Source organism: Halyomorpha halys, unplaced genomic scaffold (assembly GCF_000696795.3).
Source record: "Halyomorpha halys isolate HHAL.00 unplaced genomic scaffold, Hhal_1.1 Scaffold321.1, whole genome shotgun sequence".
Taxonomy (NCBI): Eukaryota; Metazoa; Arthropoda; class Insecta; order Hemiptera; family Pentatomidae; genus Halyomorpha; species Halyomorpha halys.
The window spans coordinates 682,992-709,137 of NW_027115809.1; the positions used below are offsets into that span (position 1 = coordinate 682,992).

General features: G+C 30.5%; 2 protein-coding genes across 2 annotated transcripts in view; one reads left to right on the forward strand and one right to left on the reverse strand.

Annotated features, from left to right (window-relative positions):
* Window positions 1-2: 2 nt before the first annotated feature.
* Window positions 3-1,586, reverse strand: mEFTu2 (mitochondrial translation elongation factor Tu 2). Its single transcript, XM_014421469.2, has one exon. The coding sequence runs from the start codon at window positions 1,528-1,530 to the stop codon at window positions 238-240; it is 1,293 nt and encodes a 430-aa protein (XP_014276955.1). The 5' UTR covers window positions 1,531-1,586; the 3' UTR covers window positions 3-237.
* Window positions 1,585-26,146, forward strand: part of LOC106681244 (cilia- and flagella-associated protein 410) — a gene marked incomplete in the record, with an annotated part of 130,322 nt that continues 105,760 nt past the window's right edge. Inside the window, 2 exon segments of the mRNA XM_067052775.1 lie at window positions 1,585-2,122; window positions 2,238-2,303. Of these exon segments, the coding sequence (XP_066908876.1) occupies window positions 2,043-2,122; window positions 2,238-2,303 (146 nt within the window).

A 26,146-nucleotide genomic window follows, 5' to 3' on the forward strand; every position in this document is an offset into this window, starting at 1 on the left:
AATGAAGTAGTGAAATTTTTTATTGAAGATAATTCTCTTTTCAAGTTTATAGTTGCTGTTATAATTACAAAAAAAAAAATCACATGTTAAATCACAACAAAAAAAAAGTAGTAAATTAGAACATCATACATTATAAAACAAAAAATGAGAAAAGGAAACATAATTAAAGAATAATAACATATATTAAAATTTTAACAATTGATAAAATGACTATTTACAAATTTTTGGTTGAAAAAATTAAATTTTTAATTTCCCCAAATTGTTGAATTGAACAGAATCCAACACTTTGGTTACCATACCAGTTGCCACTGTAAAATTATTTTCCCTTATAGTAAAACACTGGCCAGGAGCCATAATATTTTGTTTAAGAAGAGTTAGTGTTACTGTAGCATGTTCGCCAGGCATGACCATAGGGGTATCTGGCTTTAAATCAATCCTACATGTTAAGTTCCATGTATCAGAAAACATTTGCTGGATGTATCTTGAAGTGATTGGTCTTGAACGCCCTCCTTCAGCTCTACTAAGAAAGTACACAGTAGCTTCATATCTGTTACTGAGTGTTTGACTTCCAGATTGACATAAGAGCATGCCCTTTGAAATAGAATCACTTTTTATACCTCTCAACAAAATGCCAACATTGTCTCCAGCATTAGCACTAGGAACAGACTTTTTAAACACCTGGATGTCAGAAACAGTAGTCTTTAATTTGATATCAAAACCTAACAACTCAGCTTCACAGTTTTTCTTTATTACACCACGTTTAATAGTGCCGACAACAACTGTGCCTCTCCCAGGAACAGTAAATGAATTATCGAGTGGTAATAAAAAGGGTGATGTATAGTCTCTTTTAGGATTAGGGATGTAGCTGTCTATTGCATCCAAGAGTTTCCAAATTGAATCTTCACCAAGAGGGCTAGTATCTCCACTTAAAGCTTTTGTAGCTGACCCAAAAATAACTGGAGCTCCATCATCAAATCCGAAATCAGATAGCATTTCTCTCATTTCCAATTCCACAAGTTCCATAACATCATTATCTACCAGATCACATTTGTTTATGTACAAAACTATTTTCTGAACTCCTACCTGTCTTGCTAGTAGAAGATGCTCTCTTGTTTGTGGCATAGGGCCATCAGAAGCAGCAACGACTAGAATGGCCCCATCCATCTGAGATGCACCAGAAATCATATTTTTAATGTAATCAGCATGACCTGGACAATCAGTATGGGCATAATGGCGAAGCTTTGAATTGTATCCAATATGAGAGGCATTTATGGTAATACCTCTAGCCTTTTCTTCAGGAGCTTTATCTATTTCTTCATAAGAAATGAATTTAGACAGACCAACTTTAGATGTTATCTTCGTGATAGCAGCAGAAAGGGTAGTCTTTCCATGATCTACATGTCCAATAGTACCAATATTCACGTGCACTTTTTCGGCACTTGTAGAAAAATTTAAAACTCTTTTGCCATAGATTATAAAAACCTTCTTACAATAAAAAACTTCTAGACTTAGACGTCTCAAAATACTCATCTTTAAAATACATTTAAATTACTTCCAATAGAGAAGGTTATATATTAATGTTTACTTGAGAGGTTTCCAAATTCGACTTACTGCTACATAGATTTAATAATAAGTAATATTATAGATAAGTGTACCATTATGTTCTTTAAACTTTATATACATGTTAAATAACACCCTGCATAAATACTTTCGGTCGATCTTTACAGTTCCATAATTTTTTTGAACTTTTTGAATCTGGCGCCATATCCAGAACACTAGCGCTAGTAAGAAAGTTCCCTGCGCTCTGCCATGAACCAAAACCCTTCAGTTGAGCAGCGAAGGGGCTAGTAGTGTAGAGTTCTTCGGTCTTCGGTTTGAACTTGAGCTACGAATTTGAGACTCAATTCCTTAATTCCGTGATGATTTCTGTCGGTATCACTAGACTGAAGAATTCGGAATTTAAACAATTATTGGTGTCACACTGTCCGTTTCTCAGTGATTTTTTTTGTGTATTTGAGTAAAAGTGTATATGGTACATCATAATGGTGATGCTGACAGAAGAAATGGTTATAGCTAGGACGAAATCTTCAAATTTGGAAACGGTTACTAAATTTAACTGTTGGTATGTAAACATTTCATAGATTTAAGTTGCCACTTTACCTTCTTTATTATTGTCATTTTCTCAGCCTCTTAAAGTGGTACCTGATTATTGTTCTATAATTGAAATTTAATTTTAGGGGAAGCCAGTTGTCAGATGTTAGCATATTGAAGAAGATGAAGAATGTTACTGTCCTTTCATTAAGGTATTATTTTTCTATTTTTATCTGTGATTATTTTATGAACATAAGTAAATATTCAACAAAACATTACTTCACTCATTATTTATTTATCAATTTATTTTCTAATTACTTAGGTATTATTGACTGAAGTATTTTCTACCCAATTTGAAACTTAATACTATGCTATAATGCAAAGGTGTTTGTTTATATTAGGTACATTGATTACTGCAAATTACTATAGACACTTACAAGTATGAATAATATTGGTTTATTTAATGTTATTTTCAAGTTTGATTGTTGTTTTCAATCATTACTGATAAGTGTAACTTACTAGAAAATAAACATTAATTGATCTTTTAAATTACCCGGGTCAGCACAGTATCAAAAACAAACCATTATCAAATGTGATTTTTTTAAATTTGTAAATATTTATTTATTTCATTAATTTGCGTTTCAAACTTATTAAAATCTTATGACTCATTTTAAATATTCAACTAAAGAGGGTTTGGTAATGATTTTTATTTTTGACACTTATAAGAAAAATTATTTAAGGTTTTCAAATTTGTATAACCATTAAAAATAATCCAAGTTGTTGGGTTGATTGATTTTATTTTATATTGTTTGAATATAGCATTAATATTCTAGCCATAGAATTCAAGAAAATATAATAAATACTTACTTTTATCAATATTAACTTCTTGTGATCCCTTAAATTATTAGAGAAATCATAAAGACATTAGTCTGTGTAAAATAATACATAGTGTGTCCAAAGTTTTTAATATTTAAATATATATAATATTTATAAGTAGCCTCGCTGGTTGGGGCTGTTGAATAAATCTGGTTCAAATGTAGGTTTGACACACTGAATTGTTTCTTGAAAAAGTATCCGTGCCTGATAGGGAACATGTTTGAAAAACATTTCCTGGTTTCTCTTAACAATCACATAATATTAGTACTTAACATTTGACAGGGAAAAATCAGGCTATTGGAACTCAGTGCTGACCAAATTTTATTCGATTGTTGTAGATCTATTGATTTTATTGTAATATATTAGTATGGTATTTTTATATACCTCCTAATATGTATCTTACTTTTTGAAGGAGAGAAGATTAAGGTTGTTTTACATTTTTTTAATATCATTGTTTAACATTTTATTAACTGGTTTTAAATTTATTTTACTTGCTAAGATAAATAAATTCTAGCAAGAATATTTCACATTGTGATCTTATGTATCAAAAGAGATAAACAGTATATTTATTGTTCCTGCAATGTTAGTTGAGTTTGTAATACATTAGTACTTTTATTTTGTATTTACTTTTATACATAATGGGGTTCATAATAAATTACTTCAATAACTGTACAATGGAAAACTCTTGGCACTGGAAGAGAAATATTCTGATCTTAACCATGAAATGTCATGTGCTGAAGAATTCCTTTGAGTTGATTGACAATGCATTAAATAAAAAATTGTTTCTCCGGGAAAGATGGGAAAACAATACTTTTGACATTGTTTCACTAGTTTTTTCTCTAAAAATCGAGGGCAGAATGATCTCCAGTCTGTTCCAGTTACAGAGACTGTTCCAATGTTTGCCTTTGGATATCTAAGACTGGTTTAATAGAAAATGTATTTTCTGCCCAAATCCGAACTTGAATCCAGACCAGGAAGTTGGGCCAATTAATGTCTTACCCATTAATGAAACCCATTTCCTGTTATTTTTCTACTTTATGGATGTTCATCATTGAGCTTTTTGCTGCGAACATTCTATCTTTTCTGTTAGTTGTACTTGAAGTTTATATTTTAGTATTTTCTTGTTCCTAGTTATATATTTATTTTCCTGGTGGTTATGCTCATCATTTTCTGTTTGTTGTGATGATTGGAGTAAGAATGCCTGATTTATTTCCAATCCTACTGACATTGTAATGACAAGTGTCATATGTGTGTGAGAATACAATCTGCAATTATAGTTTTGCAGCAGGGATAATGTAAATGGAAAATAAATAAATAAAATGGGCCTTTCATTGGTTATCTGCTGGCACACCATTGGCCCAAATCGATTCCTGTTTGATTAAGATCTCAAGTATCTTCTTTCATATCTCTTGTTCCCTATAGCCTGGACTTAAACCCAGTGGCAGTTTGCTTTAAGGCGATTTAGCTCCAACGTGAAAGATGAGGTTCAACGCTCCCTCAAGGTCATGGCGGGGAACTGTTATTATGTGGGCATACAAAAACAGTCATAGCGTCTTCAAAAAGTATCGACCTAAGTGAAAATTATGTAGAAAATCAGACAAATGTTTAAATTTTAAAATGATGCAAATATTATTGATAATAAACCGAATAGAATATTTCTAAAAAAATTGGAGATTTTACATTCGGCTTCCTTAAGTAAACCCATTCCTGTTCCTGATTCCAAGCAAGTTACGATTGTCTGCTTTCACGCCATCGGTTAGCCTGAGTCTGCTAGCTCTTCGGGTTTGAGGCAAGATCTCTAAGTACAAGAGCCGAGAAGGAAAAAAGGCAGTTATCTCACCCCAATTTTTGATTACTTTAATAAGAACTATGATATAATTAATAGTCAAAATTGCTTAGTCTGCCAAGTACAGATAGGTGGATTAAAAAATGGAGGCTGTTTCAAAACCTTAAAAAAATATTGATTTTTCAGCTCTATATCTTAAAAACTACCAATAACACTAGAAAATCTAAGAGAATATTATTTATAGAAGAGTAAATTTGCTGAAATATTAGCCCTAAAAGAGCTATTTACGTCCAATAGTTCTCGAGATATAGCTTTTTAAAAAGCAAAATTTCTTAAAAATCTACTGAAAGATTGGTAGTTAGTTAATTTGTTTTGAGAAATCTATATCTCAGGAACTATATGATGTACAGATGTCTATTAGCACTCAAACTAAAGCTAGTTTAATGGACTATAAAGAGGTTTATGACCTTAGCTTCGTAGGAATAGTAGTTTTCATGATATTTGCCAAAATAAATTGATTTATAGTTGTTCGGACAATAAATTTGATTTATGAAAAACTTCATTTCAGAAACCATTGGATGTACTGATGGTATTAGTACTGATTATCATTATCTTTGTAGGAGTAGTAGTTTTTATGATATTTGACAAAATAAACTCACAAAATGTTAATTTCTAGTTGTTCGTATAAAATGTTGAATTTTTGAAAACATATATCTCTAGATCCATAAGACGCACATATATCTGCCAACACTCAAAATAAAGGAAATTTCACTTACTATAAAGTAGTTTAAGACACTTATCTTCGTAGGGGTAGTAGTTTTTATGATATTCACATATGAATATAAATTTGGCAAATGAAAATTTGTCCGAACAACTACAAATCAATTTATTTTAGCAAATTTCATGTAAACCATTACTACTACGAAGATAAATATCATAAACTACTTTATAGCTCATTAAACTAGCTCTAATTTAAGTGCTAATAGGCATCTGTACGTCAAATGGTTTTTGAGATATAAATTTTTCAAAATAAATTCACTAACTACTGATCTTTTAGTATGTCCCATACAACATTTTTATGAAATGTTGCTTTTTAAAAAGCTATATCTCGAAAACTATTTAACGTAAATAACTCTATTAGGGCTCATATTTTAGCAAATTTACTCTTCTTTAAATTACGTTCTCTTAGGTTTTCTTGTGTTGTTCCTATTTTTTAAGATATAGAGCTCGGAATGAAAAATTAGTTTTTTTTATGGCTTTGAAACAACCGCCATTTTTTATTCCCCCTACCTATACTTGGCAGACTCATCAATTTTGACTGCTAATTATACATAGTTTTCATTAAAGTAATCAAAAATTGGGGTGGGATAACTGCCTTTTTTCTCTTCTTGGGCTCTTGTACTATCAAGCTCTTTTTTCCGTTCCATATTTGTTCATTAATTTTGCTCTCATGGCCTGCCTAACTGAGCCTCCCTAAGTTCACGAAACTTTCATTACGTCATAAAGCTCTATATTCTTCCTTATCTCTGTTCCCAATCCAACTACATCCTTGATTGGTCAAATCATGTGACATAGAATTATTCGTTCAGAGTCGGTCTTTTTCGTCGTGCTCAGAGACGGTCAAAGCCTTTCAACAAAATGAGTTTAGCAGTTGCAGCATAAGGAATATTATTATACCACTCTGCTAACAAACATAATTGGCTGATGAATCCCATAATTGAATTTGGAAAAGTCACTGAATTCAGGCTTTCCTTCATTTCAACAGTTGCTTCATTTCCTGGATTTGGCCCGACTGCTGTTTTCATCCGTACACCAACAATTTTTAGTACGGGTGGTTTCCCGATGTTACGAACTGAGGAAAATCTCGTTTGGTTAGAACAATAAGTCCTGTTTCCCTCTGTAACTTAGCTCTCTGTACCTCATAGATGGTGCAGGTAATGACACCATGCTCGGCAGTCGGCATGCTTGGTACTGGGTGGGTCCCCATACCTTGAAATGACTTATGATATCGTGTAGTCCGAGCGGACCCATTTTGCTTACAATTGTGACCTGACAGTGCGAAAGTATTTCCGCGGGGTAGCTCCTTTCGCCCCAACCACCGCCGAATCCAATTACCTATTTTATCCTCATTGATCCTCTTACGAATATTTGCTGGTAGTCCCGCACTATCCATCTATCTTCATTTCAAGTGTCATGGTGTCTTCTCACATGAGGAGGTCGAGAGGAACCCCTCCAGCTAAGAATTACACCGCTTCATGAGACACAGATTTGTACGCACTGGTGACTTGCAGCAGAACTAATCTTTGAAATGTTGATTATAAAAAAAAATTGATTATATCAAGTGGCTTTTCCGGTGAGTCGGTTTTATTGAAAAATATGCTCTGCGATTCCAGGGATATATCAGCCTTAAATATGTAATTCCAGTTTCATGCGCATTTCCATTTTTGATTTAGGCTGTTCATACTCATACAGACCATTTTGCAAGACGGTTATTTGGGTTCGGTTCACCTCAAAATGTGTATTTCCACTCGAATTCGAAATTTTGTACGGTCGTAGTTCTTTCCTTTACTATACATTCCAAGTAAAAATATAAAAAGAATATGTCTTTTTTTTTTTAATTTTTTTTTTTTTTTTTTTTTCGGCCAAGACTGCCATTGGAATCCTATACTGCCTAATCATGGTTGGGGGTCAAAGCTCTTCATTTTGTGGGACCGCCACGCAATGAAAAAAGTCAACGTCCCAGGCCGGATTCGAACCGGCACCGCCAATAGACATCAATTTGGTAAGACTGTGTCTTAACCACTGAGCTATGGGCGGCCCAATATGTGTCTTACGTAAAACAATTAATGCATAAACGAAAATTAATTCTAGGTTTGACTGCGGATATTTATGTTTCGTTTTTAAATTAGTTCGTTTCCAGCGTTGGTTGGGGTTTTACATAATAAATGATATAATTGTTACTAGAAGTCACGTGTCCTTTTACTTAGCATGATTACAAAAAGTAATTTTATTCTGTGTCCATATGAGACCATGGAAAAGTTACTACGTGGGCAAGAGAACGACCTAGCCCCCACGCCTATGTCTTAATAAGCTCAAAAGAAAAATCCTCAGGCCCACATTCAAAATGACTCAACTTTAGATTTTCTAACTCTTTGGATTCGTTTATCTGTTACATAATAATCGGTTTTTATATATCGTTTTCGAGGAAACATTTTAATGTCCATGAAAAATTTCGAATTCAAGTTTTCGACGTAAACACACGCTTTGAGATCCACTGAGTCCTAATAACCAAGTCTTACAGAATGTGTGTGAATATTCTAGCTCAAAAACTAAAAGTCGTACGTATTTTAAACTACATATTTAGAACTAGTGTATGCCAAATTTGATTAAACTCAGTAAATTTATGTAATATTAAGTAGTATCTAGTTTCAAATAGGTATTTCCCTCATTAAAATATTCTGTCAGGGCTTAAATTTTGATCTTTCAAATAATCTTCCTCTAAAGTAGAGAGAAATGCTTAATTAACAAGAAGCTATTCTCCTCAAATACAGTGGGTTACTATAACACAAAGCATACTAGTATCACTTACACGGTGATATGAAAAATATTATTAACGAAATACAATGGTACAACATTTACAAAATTGGTTTTTAATAACAAATTATATTAAATGAGTATTTTTCCCCCTTTCTGTTATGTAAATAACAGTATATATTGGGTTATGTATATATTGAGTACTGTATATATTGAGTAGTACAGTATACTGAGTAGTACAGTATATATTGAGTACTGACTAGGCTGAGAATAGGTCACACGAGGCTCACCCACTCCTATCTTATATCCAAAAGAAACACCTCCGAACTGCCAGTATTGCAATAACAATTTAACAATAAGCCATGTTTTCCAACGATGCCCATATTTTACACCACACCTCAATAGCTTGAGACTAAGCCAAGATATCTCAAAAACCATTGGAGACGATGATAAGGCAATAGAATTGGTGTTTCAGTTTTTGAAATCACAAAATTTACATATTCTAAAAAAGAATTAGTTAAGGTGCTTTTATGCATCAATTTCAACCGAGATTCCTTATCTTTAAGTGGTATTTTGCTTGCTCAAAATGGAAGAGAAAAAAAATTCATTTTCGTCATTTAATGATTTTTATTTCCGAAAAGGAAGATCCCCTTCACAGAAGGTTAAAAAAATTGCAGTGTGTATGGCATGGCGATAATGTCTTAGGAGAAAGCACCGTCCGTAAGTGGTTTGCTCTGTTTAGAAACCGGAAATTTTGACCGAAAATCATTCAACTGTTAATGATGACCAAATCCAAACATTGGTCTCAGATAACCCTCACTCTACGGCATGGGACATTGCAGAAATGTATATATCTCATGCTAGTGTCTCAAATAATTTGTGTCTCATAATCGCAAAGGCATAGTTTTCCATCAATATAACGCCCCGTCTTTGCAGACTCGGCAGAAATTATTGGAGTTTTGCTGGGATGATTCCCCACCCACACAATTCACCAGACTTTGCTCCAACGGATTTTCACTTATTTCGGGGCCTTCAAAACTCTCTTAACGGGAAACACTTTAATTCGCTCGATGACTGCAAAACGTACATAGAGGAGTTCATTACGTAAAAATCTGAGAAGTTCTGGGAGGACGGAATTAAAAAATATGGCAAAGATGGCAACATGTAATAGATCAAAATGGGTCATATATAATTGATTAAACATATTTACAAGAGTCTGAAGTTTTCATTGAAAGCACCAGTAAAAAACGCTACGAACTTATTTTATAACTCAACATTTTACCTATCAGTACACCTTACTCTAGTTTACTGGTGTTCTATCACAAATATTGAGGTTACTTCACTAGTTTTATTTTAATTTGATGGTCTCAATTGATGTTGACTTTCAATAAGCACAAATAAAGAAAAATAAATGAATAATAACAAAACATTATACGAAAATAAATGAAAATGTAGAAAAAAATTAAAATAAAATAACAACAAGTAATAATGTCGACTCGACATAAATAAGTTTAACTCATTCGAGACAGCACATATATTTGGAGACCATCCTTAGAATCCAAAATTTTTTTGCTTTATATTGGCCATTTTTGATAAAGAAATATGTCTGCTATAGAAATCAATCACGTTGTAACTCCCTTTGTACAAATAAGATGATTACTTGCTGTGCTCCTCTGAATATTTCAATTACAAAGGACGGACACCTAGTGTGCAGTATAAAATAAATAATAACACATTATTAAATTGATCATTTATTCCAAAAATAGTCGGGTAATATGAAATCCTTATTTTGGGTTTAGTAATAAAGTAAGAATATAATTACAGATAAAATGAAATAAATAAAAGATTATAAATTGAAATTTTTATGAAGCAGTACAAGATAATGAATTTTCCTGGAAGGATGAAAACTTACTTTTGTTGTACAGAATAATTACCCTTGAAACAATCGCAAAAAAATGAAACCAACAATAAATCCTACTTTTACACACTTCTAGGATACTTTTTGTTTTAAACCAGTCTAGTTCCAACGGCCGCTTCTTCCTTACTGACTGATAATTGCAATTCGATATCAATGCACTCAAAGTGTACAGTCGGTCTTTTTGTTGCATTGCGCACACGGTGTCGAATGGATTAAAACTAATGAGTTAGTTAAAAATATAGAAATTAGTTTTAAAAAATTATAAACAAATAAATGAGTTCAAAACTAGAAACCCTTTACCGGTACAGACCATGAAGGATCAAGAGTTTGTAAGAAAGTACTGTTTCTTGAATAATGGTTGCGCAAGGAGTTGATTTGTTCAAAAACACGCTCAACTTCCAGATTTACCTCTATTGAGGGTATCTAGTTTATAGAGGTCGCTCCTGAAGTGCTCCAGAACCCGTTGGATACACTGTAGGAAAACCAAAAATGATCGAAAATGTAATATGTAAGTCGTAATATATATAGTCGTAGAAAAGATAATACACTTCTAACACGAATTTGATGATAAAATGACTGGCTCATGCTCATTATTTTGTTCCTTTTCGCCGGTCTGTTAAATCTTTTCATGTCACCAAGCTTATTAAATAATTAGTTCAATAAATTTCACTTAACATATGCATTTCATTTGGCAGGATGACTAACTCCAATTTAGCATTGAATAAATTGTTCACAGCAGAATTTAAATTTTATTTAATCATACCAATTTGGACATATGGAATTGAGCTCTGGGGCTCCACCAAACCATTAAATTCTTCCCGCATCCAATCGTTACAATCCAAAATCCTTGATGCTCCTTATTACGTCACAAATAAACTCATTCACAAAGACCTTAACATCCCATTCGTTGCAGATTTAACCCAAAACAGATATGCGTCTTTTCATTCCAAACTCCTTAACCATCCTAACCCATTAATTCTTAATCTTTCATCCTTAACAATCCCTGATAATCCTCCGAGGCGTCTGAAAAGAAGATGGCCGCGGGACCTTCTAATTTAAATTAATGTTTGAAGTACCACCAATGGGTGGTTCCTTCCCAAGATTTTCAAGTGTATATGAAACATACAACATATTTACCAATTGTATTATTTTGTACAGTTGTAAATTGCATTAAATAAATAATTAAAAAAAAAAAAATTATTTAACTTATATATTTTGTATTTCCGCCAAACGTTTGTAACGAAAAGATTTACTAAAAGTATTTTTCTGATTATCGCTGAAATTGAAATTATTCAATTTGTCAATTCAAAGGCTTATCTGAAAAATTTGTACGGGAAGGTGTTAATATATAATTATATAAGGTGTTAATAATTTTGAAATATCTCTTCTGAAACAAGTGAGGATTTATTTCAGTTTAGAGTTAGGTGATCAGTGAAAGTCGTGATGCGCGCCTCGTACCACTGATTATCAATTATCATTCTGTATGTATTCTTATAACAGAATAATATATAATATATATAAGAAATAATATTTATTATTATAATGTATGGTGAGTCTGGACGTTGACTATCAAATATAAAGCAGATTACGGAGTTGCCGTAAAAATGTTTTGAGGAGCTTGTTTGATCCGCTAGCAGAACGGAACCACACCGCTACCTCGTTGCGTTTTAAAACCGTTCGACGCCGTTGCAGGATCAGAAGGGTTATGCCGCCGACCACAGAGTCGGTTGACATAGTACCACAATAGAGTTACTTTCTGATGCCGTCTAATGGCGATTAGTAATAATAATTATTCTTCTTACTCGATTCTCTCGTATACGTTTTGGTCTATGAGTGATTCAGCAATGTATTGTGATGATGATGATTCATTAATTTACCAAACGTTCTCCGGTAGTGACCGGTATTAGTAACTTAAGTTGTCAATTATATTTAGTAAATATAGTTAATAATTTCTTTTTAAACAATTTTGATCTCTTTTCTCTCAACTTTATTCTTTTTAACATCCGACGTTTCGACCTCTCAGGTCATTCTCAAGGATTCCTTATTCTGTCTGTATTCCTTTTCTTTCCTTAAATTCATTAATGCCGGCTAATTGCCTTTGTCCCAATAATTTCTTTTATTAAATTAAATAATTTAATAAAAGAAATTATTGGGACAAAGGCAATTAGCCGGCATTAATGAATTTAAGGAAAGAAAAGGAATACAGACAGAATAAGGAATCCTTGAGAATGACCTGAGAGGTCGAAACGTCGGATGTTAAAAAGAATAAAGTTGAGAGAAAAGAGATCAAAATTGTTTAAAAAGAAACTAAACCACTCTCAAACAACTATAATAATAAAAAATAAATCTAATAGTTAATAATTTTAAGTTGAGATACTAAGGGCTGTAGAAGAATTGTACAGTACTCGCACAATTTACAATTAATGTTATGGAAATCCGACAAATATGCAGTACACGTAGGTACCTAGAACCAATATTTTATTTTAAAATGGTGTTGGCGAAATAAGCATTTAATACGATATTAATTATTTATTCCTAGCGCTAACCTCACCATTTACTCTGATGATAATTTTGCATTATCATTATAGACCGGATTTTTGTGCAGTAAAAAAAATGAAAAACGTACATTAAAAAAATTCAAAATAAGTAAAATTGTTTGTAAAATATCCAAATCCTGTAAAAATCAATTTTATTGGGAAATTTACAATATTAATACGTTCAGGGAATGTTTATCTAACTTGTTTGAAGCAAAATAAATCCGCTTAATTCTTGCCAAATTTGTGCTAAAGTACCAAAAAACTAGACTACTTTCATTAAAAACCTAAATTTTTGTATATAGTTGAAGAATAGAAGTTTACAGTATTAAATTTTAATTTTTATTCAGATTATCATTGAAAAACTCAATCTAAACTGCTTAAAACTACCACGATTTTAATATGGAGGAAAGTTCAGCAAGGTACTCTTTTGAAAAGAGTATATAAATATATATTAATGAGGAGTGGAAGTCTTAACTAAAACTGACTTAAGTTAAGAAATCTTAACTAACTGAAACTTAACAGTTTTAGGTTAAGACTTCTTTCCTACAAGCTCCCCGATGAAGACCTGAAACACGTCGAAACGTCGGCATGAATAATTAATTTTTGTTTATTTATGTTCTTTCTACTGACCGCACCTCCCCCGGACCATCTTCTCCAATTATAAATATATACTTATATATTATAAATTAAGGCTATAAAATAATAATATAAGGCTATAAATGCGCAGATCACGTGTTTGTTTATTAACATATGGCAATATTTGAGATCGATAATATTAATTGTTAGTTTCTTGACATTATTTATTTGATTTTTTCACCGAAAAATTTGTTAATTTAAACTATGATTGCTCTTATATAAAAACATTTTCAGAATGTGCAAATTCATCCTTTAACCCCAAAACTTTCAATTTTGTGTATTATTAACGTAGTGTCAATAGAACCTTTCATGATACGAATTTATGTCGAGGTTTGGCTTAATTTTAAACTAGAGAATAAAAGATACAATTGCACGAAAATCCGGTCTCTAATTGTTAGCGAACAATGATTCAGCTACTACATTACAAAATCTGCAGTCACACATCACTGACATTGAAGGATACTGTCTGGCCTGTCGAATAGATCCGCTACCTAGGACTACTTCTGGACAAATGACTAACTTGGAATCCTTATTCAAAATAGCAAACTGCTCATTGATTCCAACTATTACAACTCTTGCTAGACAAGATGTCTGAACTATAAATATAAATTACACATGTATGCTATCATTGAATAGTGACCTATTACTGTATCCCAAACTGCAAAACCGTATCCTTGAAGGGTGGTGTTAAAGTTGGAGTATTAAAATAAATCCCGCCGTACTTTATACATCTCCGAGCTCCTTCAATTCAAATCCTCTATTCGTTCCCGGTCTTCAGATTTATACAGAAGGGCCCACCGAACCGCTGCTTTCGATAGATCGTTCATTACCCGAGCCTCATCCTTATGGAACTCCATCCCTTCCAACATTCGTCGCTCCAATACCCTTCCTACCTTTAAATCCCGCCTGTTCAATCATTTCTTATCCATTCAGACCCCATAAAATTGTAAATCAATATGTTTGTAATATATTATATCATTCTTAATTATTTTTACATCGTTTTTTTTCTCTATTTATTTATTCATTTTTTTTATTGTCCAACTGATAAAAGTGAGAAAGCAACTTATAATTATTTATTATAATGACTGTTTATATATCTCTGATGCTCCTCAGGCCTCATTTGTCGATTTCTCTGTATTATTCTAAAGGGACGCGTCCCAGAATAAATAAAGTATTATTATTATTAAATCCTGACAAATCACCTTTATCCTTCTTCGTAAATCTTCCTTTAATAATAGTCCTCTTCTCGCTGTCGAATAGATCAGCTACTTAGGACGACTACGTCTTGACTAGTTACTAACTTGGGATCCTCTTAAAATACTGAAACGACAGAAGACTTTTTAGATTCCGATTATTACAACAAACGATCTAAAAATCTAAGTAATTACAAAAGCTCATGTTTATAACTATTATCAGACCTGTTTGAACATACAGAATGAAGTCTAGGCTTCCACTAAATCATCGAATCCCTCCCGCATCAAATCTTTATTACCTAAAGTCCTCAATGCTCCTTATTATCTTAGAAATAAAACTATAAATTAAAACTTCAGTTTTTCATTTGTTGCGAATTTGACCTGTAATAGATACTCCTTATTTAATCCCTTACCCACACAAACCCAATAATTCGTAACCTTTCGTAAAAAGAAAATGGCAACGAGACCGACTGAATTGTAGTCAATTAAATGCTACCTATTAATGGGTAGTTCCTCTCACGTCAGGTTTCATTTCTATACTTGTTGTATTGTTGCATTAATACAGTCGTAGATTCCAATAAATAAAATAAAAAAAATATGTATATTACTAACAATAAGATTGTTTTGAATGTATTTGTTTACGTCCTCACAGCTCTACCTGCTTGAGTAATGCAACGTTATCTGGTTAATTTGTTGATAGCTGGTTGTTTTCCTCTGGCTATCCTTTAACCCAGATAGCAATAGAGGAAGGAGCCAGCTGATAAACATTGTGATTAAATGTCTAATGTCTTCCTTTTTCTACTAGGTTGCATCTGATAAGGATTTCCATAATAATTTATGGCATGTTTTCACTAAATATTTCTCAATTACTATGAGAAATAATATTATTATTTACATAGTTAGATACATTTTTTGAGCTTTTTATTTCAAAAACGGCTCTAACGATTTTGACTAAACTCAGGTCAGTTTACAATTAAACGATCTAAAGATCGTTCAATTGACAATTTAGACGTTATCCTTATTGAAATAGTTTTAAATAACGAATTTTTAAAAAATCTTCCGGATAAGTTCCTTTAATTTTGCTTATTTGAAAAAAGTAAACATTTCTCATTGTTAGTAATAATAAAAAACGGATAAATACAAAATATTACAGAAATCAAGGATAAATAAACGAGAAAAAAATAGACGAATCTAATTTGAACTGGAAAGCATTATTTTTTGTGAAAATCTGATGGATTATTGGCTGGAAAAAAAAATTATATTCATTATTTCTACCCCGATAGACCCTAAAACCCAAATTTTTATAGCAACAGAAGAAAAAAAATTTGTATTATATTTTTAATCTTCCTTGGTTTTTTGATTTATTTTTATAAACACAAAAATATTCAAAAGTTGAATTATTGAAAATATGTGGGTTGGTAAGTGAAAGTTGTTTAATGCGTGCACTGCATCAGATTATTTTCTGATTTGACAAAAAAAAAAAAAGGATATCTCTAGAATAGTGTTTTTATTGTTTTTTTAAATTGCTATAAAGATTTTTTTCGAATTTACGAGGAACCTCAGCATCTCTTAAGTTTTGTTATTGTTTAAAAGACGTTTTTATGACTTTTCAGCCATTAATGGGGCATTATAAAATTTATTATGATTGTATAATGCACGAAATTTTAGCCAATTAAATAATAAAAGAAAAATTTATTGTTTTTGGATAAAAGTTCGGTAAGCATGTTATAAAATAACTGACCTGGCAATGCTTCGCTATTTGAGAATGGAATATGGATTTAATGAACACAATTGATAGTTTGTTATAATTTATTGTATAGTTGATTATGATTTAGTAATATTAATAGTTTTAAAAAAATAACCTACACTGTCCGTTAGTATTAGTACTATATGAAAAACATTCAGAACGATCGGCCAATCAAAATGATAAAAGAATTTTTGGCTAATTGGGCTTAAGGAACATTTAGCTTTACAACGGTTCTGTTAACGTAGGAGTAGGAATTGGGTAAAATTAAGAGGAGTTATGAACGATTATATGAAAAATAGTCACCGAAGAAAAAAAAAAAAAAACCTTAGAATTGAGCGAGGTAAAAAATTTCTAATTTTTAATTTTTTTGAAAATGGTATTTGGTACTTAAAGATGAAGCTAAAAAGGAATACGAAATGCTCTTTTCTAAAAAAAAATTTACTGACCTACTCTACCCGAAACAACATTATGTTTTTATATTTTTTTCTAACTCTAGAATTCGGGGATTTCATTATCTTTTAAACCTTCTAGGGTGAATAGGAACATTTTGAAAAAAAACTGCATGCAAATCGGTCAAATAATTCAAAAGTTTATTGTGCTCAAAGATTCGACCATTCTCTTTTAGATTTATGTACCCATATTTCGCCCTTATAACGGCTTCAAATATAACTTTCTGTCGGCTGAAAGAGCGTACATTCGGCTTTCCAACGGTTCTATTGAAACTAAAATGAAGAGAAGTTATGAACAATTATATGGTATAATTATATAGTATTATATAAAAAGTCACCGAAGAAAAAAAAAAAACCTTTAAATTGAGCGATGTGAAAAATTTCTAATTTTTAATTTTTTGGAAAAATGGTATTTGGTACTTAAAGATGAAGCTAAAACGAACATGAAATGCTTTTTCTAAAAAAAAAAAAAAATATATTTACCTACTTTATCGCGAGCCTTACCCTTAATTTTGTTCATAACTTTTTTTCTACTGGAGAATCTCTTTCATTTCATTATCTTTTAACCTTCCCATGGTGAATAGGAACATTTTGAAAAAAATAAATAAATTAAAACGCACGTAAGTCGGTCCAATAATTCAAAAGTTTATTGTGGACAAATATTCCACTATTCCCTTTTATATATAAATAGATTAGCTTTATACAAATTATATTTATAATTTCTCTATGGAGACTGTCCTTTAAATTGATAGATTGTTTCTCAATCGTCCATTATATATAACTTATTGTCAGTTATGCATTTATCAATGGGCTATCGAATGAATTATTATACATAACTGATCATGTCCAATTCATTTCTTGTTGTCATCATTTAGATTTTATTTATATCTTATATTTTGTTATATTAATATAAATTGAAGATAACTATCCAAGAATTAAAAATTTGGAAATAAGAAACGAAAATTAAATACAAGTGAGCTGCATGACATGACGAAGATGAAATCATATAATGACAGTCGTTATGCAAGGCACCATCAGCGGCCTTGCCCCTGAGTATCGCCTTGAAATAGACCAGAAGTGGCCTTACATCTATTAATTTCCTTTTTATCGATTAAGCATCAAGTAGTGAATATTTATAATTTCCTTAATATTGTTATAAATATATAAGAAGATGCTCAGGGTTGCGGTCAAAAGAGAAACAAAAATAGCTTACAACTATTTATTCGGGGCTAAAAAGATATAAAAAAAAAGAAAAAAAAAAGAAAACTGAGAATATTACAACAATAAGATGCAATAAGGTAATTTAAGCTAGGATAAATATTACGTAAAAATAAAGTGATAAGAAATTACTAGAAGGGAGGAAGACATAAAATAGTATCAGTATAAAATAAACAAGGATAAGAATAAAAAATAAGTAACAATGGCAAGAGAAACATTTTTTGAAAATACGTAAAATATACAGTTAAAAAAGTACAGGAGATGTACATAAAACAGAAACAATTCGGGGAAGAAAAAAAAAAAAAAGAAGAAAGTAGAGATTAAATAAACGTCTTGAAAGAATAATTATAAATAAAAAAATAATAATGATATTAAAATAATAATAAATGAGCAAAGAACAAGTCAGGACAACCTACCTGTTCAAAGCGAACGGTTGGACAGAAGGCAACAATGAAGCGGAAGCGTGAAGGAGTGGGGAGGAGGCAGCCTGCCGTTTAACGGCTATATTTCTATTTCAAATACGTCTCGTATACAGGAAGTAGTCGTAAAGATATGACGAAAAATGAAAAGTGATAAGAAAAAGATACAGAAACATGATAATAATAAAAACTATAAAAATTTTAAATTTAGGAATAACTAAATAAAAATAGAATGATTTCTCTTTTGACCGCAACCCTGACCAACTTCTTATATATCAATTTTTACGATCAACTATATATACATATATTATTATAAATATTTCCATTAAATTTTTATGAACTACATTAAATCTTCCAACCTTCATCTTCTATATCTTAAATCGCCCTTTCTTTATTATATTCCCAAAGAATAGAAATTGAATATTGATTTCAGATAATTTAAAATGTTTCGTAAAAAAATGATTTTAAAAAACTTTTTTGATTTATCAAAATTTTGTAGATTGGAGTTACCTCCCTCATACTACAAAAGACCGGTGAAAAAGTCAGTTTTTTCTCCCAAATTTTTTATTACTTTAATGAAAACTATGTATAATTACTAATCAAAATTGATAATTCCGCCAAGTATAGTTAATGGGAATAAAAAATGGGATCTGTTTTAAAACGTTAAAAACTATTTTTTTTTCGGAGCTACATCTTTCAAACTTCCAAATGTAATGAATACATGAAATACCAAAAACATGAAAATGTAGGACATTATTTAAAGTAGAGTTCATTTGCTAAAATATGAGCCGTAATATAATATAAACTAGCTTATAGACTAACTTTAATTTGAGTGCTAAGAGACATCTACTCGTCGAATGGTTCCTGAGATATAGATTTCCCACAATAAATTCACTAACTAATGATTTTCAGTGCATTTTTTGTAAGTTTTTGATTTTAAAAAAGCTATGTCTCAGGAACTATTGAACGTAAATATTTTATCAATTTTTTTTTAACGTAATTTACAACTGTACAAAATAATAAATACAATAAGTAAATATGTGGAATTTTTCATTTACACTTGAAAATCTTGGGGAAAAAACACCCATTGGTGGTACTTTAAGCATTAATTTAAATTAGAAGCTCCCGCGGCAATCTTCTTTTTAGACGCGTGGGAGGATTATCAGGGGTTGTTAAGGATGAGAGATTAAGAACTAGTGGGTTGGGATGAGTAAGGAGTTTGGAATGAAAAGACGCATATCTGTTTTGGGCCAAATCTGCAACGATTGGGATGGTAAGGTCTTTGTGGATGAGTTTATTTGTAACGTAATAAGGAGCATCAAGGATTTTACGGAGGATTTTGGATTGGAAGGATTGGAAGCGGGAGAAATTTGATGGTTTGGTAGAGCCCCAGAGCTCATTCCATATGTACAAATTGGTCTGATTATCATAGTGTATAATAATTATTTTTTAGCAAATTTAAATGATGTTCTGTTATATTAAGTTTTCTAGTTTTATCGATAATTTTAAAGATATGGAGCTTCGAATGATAAATTAATATTTTATAACGTTTTGAAACATTTTTATTTCCCAAACTAAACTTACCTGCCAATTTAAACTAGTAATTAAATATAGTCTTGACTAAATTAATCAAAAATTTGGATGAAATAACCGACTTTCTTCTCTTCTTTGGCTCTTGATGAAGAAAACTTTGTAAACTGGTCAATGAGTCCATAATTGTTGTCTAATTGTCAAGAACCAGCACTATATACATGATAACAAAAAGCAAAACAGAAGAAACGAGAAAGTATGTAACTGGATTTTCAAAAAACGTGTATCTAACTGCTTATTACTAATACTCGATACCGTCTATTATAGAATCGAACGAAACTTTCTTGACAATTATGGTATACTCTGTGGTAAGCATCACGTGTTGCAATGCAATAAGCGGAATACACTGATATGATCCATGCATATGATATTTGACAAAATAAATTCACTAAATGTTGTAAAAATTCATATTCATAGCAGTTGTAGTCAGTTTTAACGATATGGAGCTCCGAAAGAAAAAAAAATTTTTAATGTTTTGATTCAGCCACCATTTTTATTCTCCTTAACTATACTTTGCAGAGACATCAGTTTTGACTAGTAATTAAACATAGTTTTCATTAAAGCAATAAAAAATTGGGATGAAATATTTGAATTTTTTCTCCTCTTGGGCTTTCAGGCTGTCAAGCCCGTTCTTATTGCTGTAGAACCAATCATTGTTACGAATTTTTTTTTTTTTCAAACTAAATCAATTTTTATTACTTCTTACTAATTCTATAAATTTTAAAAATTATTCTTTTTTAATTTATTTAGTTTAATCAGGCAGGCTTTAAGTGAGAGTATAAAAAAATCTATCTTGTGTCCGATTTTAATTGCGATGTACTCAGACCGCCAGACCCAGTGAAAGTTCATTAGCGTGAAAGTGAAAACTATCTTTACTTTTCATTATGCTTTATGAGTATTGGACGCTCTAAAAACCTCAATGATTATTACTCTAAGTCTAATTTTATAAGAGAATTAATTTTGAATTAAAAATTAGCTAATATTGAAGTTGAACATATCGGACTCGAACATCTAGATTTTAATTAATTTTTACCACCTTTTTTATTAAGAACTAGCATACCCGGCAATTATTCGCAGTTGTTAGATTTAGTTGTGTATAACTTAATTGAATACTATTCAAAGTTTAATATAAATTAATATATGTAGTTATTTATTACAGTGAATTAATGATTAAATTAATTGCTTATTATATCTATTTAGTTCAAAGCCGTAAATAACATTATATAATAAAAATATATGGTAAAAACAAAATATAAATTACTTCAAAACGACTCAACTAATCTACACCAAACTTGGGAGTAGTTAAGATCTCTTAATCTATAAACTGCACCAAAGGGCACAAACTGGATCTAATTAAATAAATCAGAACTGGAGATATCAAATAAAACGTTTAAAAAGTTTTTCTTTATTTGAAACAAATATTTCGCTTATAAAATACTTACCAGGGCATTAAATTTAAATTTTACTAATGTTAAAATATCAGACATTCAGCTTTATAATGATTATATTGACGTTGAAGTTGGATGAAATGTGGAGAAGTTATGAACGATGGTCACCAGAGGAAAGCAAAAACAATACAAATGAAAAAAAAAATTTAGTTTTTAATTTATTTGAAAAATGATATTTTAAGGTTTCAGACGACGTTATAAACCATGGGTGTCCAACTTTTCTGTATATAAAATCTACTTTTTATCTTATAAGTGTGTCTTGATCAACTTGTCACAGGCGTGTGAAATGCATACTATGTTAATATACTTGTTTTAGTATCAGATACATTCCAGCGAGGTATAGGTAGATAATTAATATATATGTTCAAAACTATTTATTAAATCACTTATTAAGTTTTTGATTTGTAGGTTCATGAAGAAAATTAATTTCCAGACCTAACTTTTGATAGCAGCATTGCGTACATTTTTTGATTTTCGGACACTTTTTAAAGATTGATTTTTACTAAATTTTTTTTATAAACTTTAATGCATAAGTTGTAGTATTTGTTTATAAATATTAAAAAAGTTGTTGCTGCAGAGTATGGCTGCTAATTTGATTTCAATATTTCACTTTCACGTTTTTTTTTTTTGTTGTTTTTTTCAGGAAAATGTATCATGAAAGAATAATATGACTTACTTTTTGACAAACTATCAATTGCTCGCTTTGTACAAATCGTACTGAAATACAGATATACGGCTTATCTACCTACGTAAATAGTAACAGTAATAATTATTTAAAGGACCAAAAAACAAATCCAGAGGAATTAAAAGAACATGGATAATTAATAACTTTTGTTCCATGTGAAATATGTCTGAAACTATTGCTTGGATGTTTTGTCTTCTACAATCATTTCAAAGTCCATGGTACACGGAATTTCATATATATATATATATATATATTACTAAGATCCTCATTATATATTTTTTTTGTGTATAAAAACTAGTTTCATTGAACCAGTAACATTGTTTTCTTATTCTACAGAAAGAGACAAATTAATTGACAATTAATAGCTACGGGTAAAAAATTCTTAATTATGTTAATAACGTTTACAGTGATTAGTTACTTCTTATTTATAATACTGTTTACATTATATTTCGAATGGAAACACTTCTCTGCGCTTAATCTTATTATTAAATTATGTATACAATAATTAATGATTTTTGTTTAGTATTAATTTTTTTCTTTTCATTAAATTTATTTATTGGGTTTTACAACTGAAGAAAAATATACGAGAATGCAGCAAGCAAATTTGTTGTTAGTAATAAAATGACATGATACAAACATATGGAGAATCAACCCAAGGAAAAAGAATTATGCTGTCAATTCAGTAGAGCTTTTAAAATTTTGACACCCATTAATAGATACTTAGTGGGATTTTCGAAAAGCAATGTTAGTAATTTATTAAAAAGAAAATATTAATATGATTTTTATGCCCTGAAATTAGCAGGGCACACTTCACTCTCTCATGATTATCACTCCTTTGCATAAATAAGATGTTAATCACAGTTATTAGTTTTAATTATGTTTATTTATTATGCTAAAGCTAATAAATGCAGTTTTTAAGATATGTGTTAACATGTTTGACTTTTCGGAGTTGATCTCTTCCTGTTTTTTTTTTCCCTCTGCATAGTGCTTGACCGCTATCACGTATATTAATACGCAAATTCTGAAAACCGGTTCTTTACTATATATAAGGTCCTGCTATATTCAATTCTCACGAATGGGATATCGTTGGATCCTGAATTTCAATGAGCGGGAGCGAAATCTCAGTTTTTATCTTTGTATCATAACTTGCAAAACTTCAACGGTAGTAATACGGCGGATTAAGACGGGACGAATCGGATTTTAAAAATTCTGAAGAGGATATCATAGATCAAATCCTACATGGACGTTCCAATCCTTACGTTTTGAAGCCATAAAATTTATTGCTTTCGAAATAAAGAAGAGATGCCGCCCGCTTCACGGGTTCTTTTATTCTACACTTTTATTCTAGCGATAGTTCCTCAAGTCTCTCTATCAAGCGCTACTTATGCCCTATTTATGTTTTTTATTTATCTTGTTTGTTTATATCGCCATAAAGGTGATGATTTATTATACAATAATAAATTGGCTTCTGTATTTCCTTATAAGTGTGAAAGCTACAAACAAAGAATTCTCCTTTTCTTCTGTACCAATCCTTATCCGGCCATTAACGAATGAATAATCTAGACGACCCCAATTCGCATGTTTTTACTGTGACCAGAGCGCCAGATTTCTAGCCTGTTATTGCTCACTAACGTACAGACCATACCTTTAATTTTCAACGATCGAATATTGAAAATTATTGTCTTAAATGTTGATATATTTGTTATGTCGTTGTCAACAATTTCTTGAGCGAACAGATCAATTTAATGATTGATGGCTAATTTATTGATGACTCCTAGTATATTAAAATCCAATAGAAATCTATATCATATCAGATATTAATCTAAAAATTGCAATTTTTTTTTTATTTTTCTGTTGCTATAAAAATTCACACTCCTACGTTAACAGAACCGCTCTAAAGCTAAATGTTCCTTAAGCCCTCTTAAGCCAAATTATTAGTTGTAAATTAAGAATAAAATTTTTCACTTCCGAAAATTCTTTTATCACACTTCATTATTATAGGCCGATAGTTCTGAATGTTTTTCATATAGTACTAATATTAATGCACAGTGTTGATTATTTTTTTTAAACTATTTATATTACTAAATCATAATCAACTATACAATAAATTTTAACAAACTATCAATTGCGTTCATTAAATCCATATAAATTCTCAAATAGCGAAGCATTGCCAGGTCAGTTATTTTATAACATGCTTACCGAACTTTTATCCAAAAACAATAAATTTTTCTTTTATTATTTAATTGGCTAAAATTTCGTGCATTATACAATCATAATAAATTTTATATTTAAAAATGCCCCATTAATGGCCGAAAAGTCATAAAAACGTCTTTTAAACAATAACAAAACTTAAAGAGATGCTGAGGTTCCTCGTAAATTCGAAAAAAATCTTTATAGCAATTTAAAAAACAAAAAAACCAATAAAAACACTATTCTAGAAATATCCTGATTTTTTTTTCAAATCAGAAAATAATCTGATGCAGTGCGCGCATTACACAACTTTCACTACCAACATATTTTCAACACTTCAACTTTCGAATATTTTTGTGTTTATAAAAATAAATCAAAAAACCAAGGAAGACTAAAATTATAATACAATTTTTTTTTCTTCTGTTGCTATAAAAATTCATATTTTAGGGTTCCTTTAGATGGGAATGAGGAATTTAATTTTTTTTCCTACCTGGAATACAAAAGTTCATCAAAAGATAACACAACCGTAATTCAATCGGGAATATACCGTCTTTTCCCGTTCGAATCGGATTTTTTTCATTTTCCTTTTTTATCCTTTTGTTATTCATAAAATTCACTCTCATTTTGTATTTATTCATTGTTGAATATTGTATTTATCTCAAAACTTGAATTTCTGTCATTTAACGTTGCCAAATCCGGGAGAACCACCAGTGTCAGCTTTTTTGTCCTGATTCTGTATAAATATCCCTCCCGTTCCCTTCTAGCGGACAGTCAGAGATAGTAAGTTGGCAGATAGTCAGTTGACAGTAGTGAGATGTATTAATTAACAGTAATTCAGTAATTTTTATTGAATACATTTTTTTAAGTCCGAATTAGTTAGGAAGATTTTATTGTCGAAAACTCGAATTCGAATTTTTTCGCCATCCCAATTCATCCCCATATTATATATTCCATATACAGGTACATGAAAATAAAAAAAATGGACGTTTAAATGGTAATGTTAAGACAGATGGATTACGAAAAAAATTAAACAAGTATAAGAGGACAATTTAGTAAGTTTGATCCCTCGTCGCTGTTGAAATATTTATTTTCAAAAATTAAGTACAGTTTGCTGATTATATTATTGTTTTTAGTTATTGAAAGGTTAATTTAAATTTGCATTAAAATTAAGTCTAAATTAATAAATCATTTAATTTTTTTTAATTCGTTGTTTAAGGACAGGGAGTTGATTTCAGCTATAAATGAAACGATATAACCTGTAGACGACAATCAATTTATTAGTTTGTTTTGTTTTTTAGCATATAACAATATTTTATAATGGCTGAAGATATATTTTAAATATAAATATATTTTAATGGTAAAATGGTAGAGAGGTTCCGCTAAATCATACGGTCAAAACATTCAAGCTTTCCTTTATTCAAATTAAGACAGCTGTTCATTAGTGAAATTGCTAATGGGTTTTGGATCTTCTAAAAGGCAGAGATACCGTTGGCAATATTTCTAGATTAATCATTATATTTTTCATCTTTCTTCTCCGCAGTTCTATCATTTATATAAATTAGTCAAGCTTTATTTTAGAAACTTTATGAGTTGTTTCATTTATACATAATTTATGAGCTTATCCTTTGAGGAGATTAAGAGCCTTTGAAATGTAAATGTTTTTTTATTATAAATTTGAATTCATAATGCTTTTCCTTTATGTTTGTAATTTCATTTTATAATTAATGATTGGTATAAATAAGTCATTTTAAAAAAATGATTTATGTACTTAAGTGCGCCTTCAACTTCAAATATTTTTTTTTTAATTTTTCCTAGTTCGTTTAAAATAT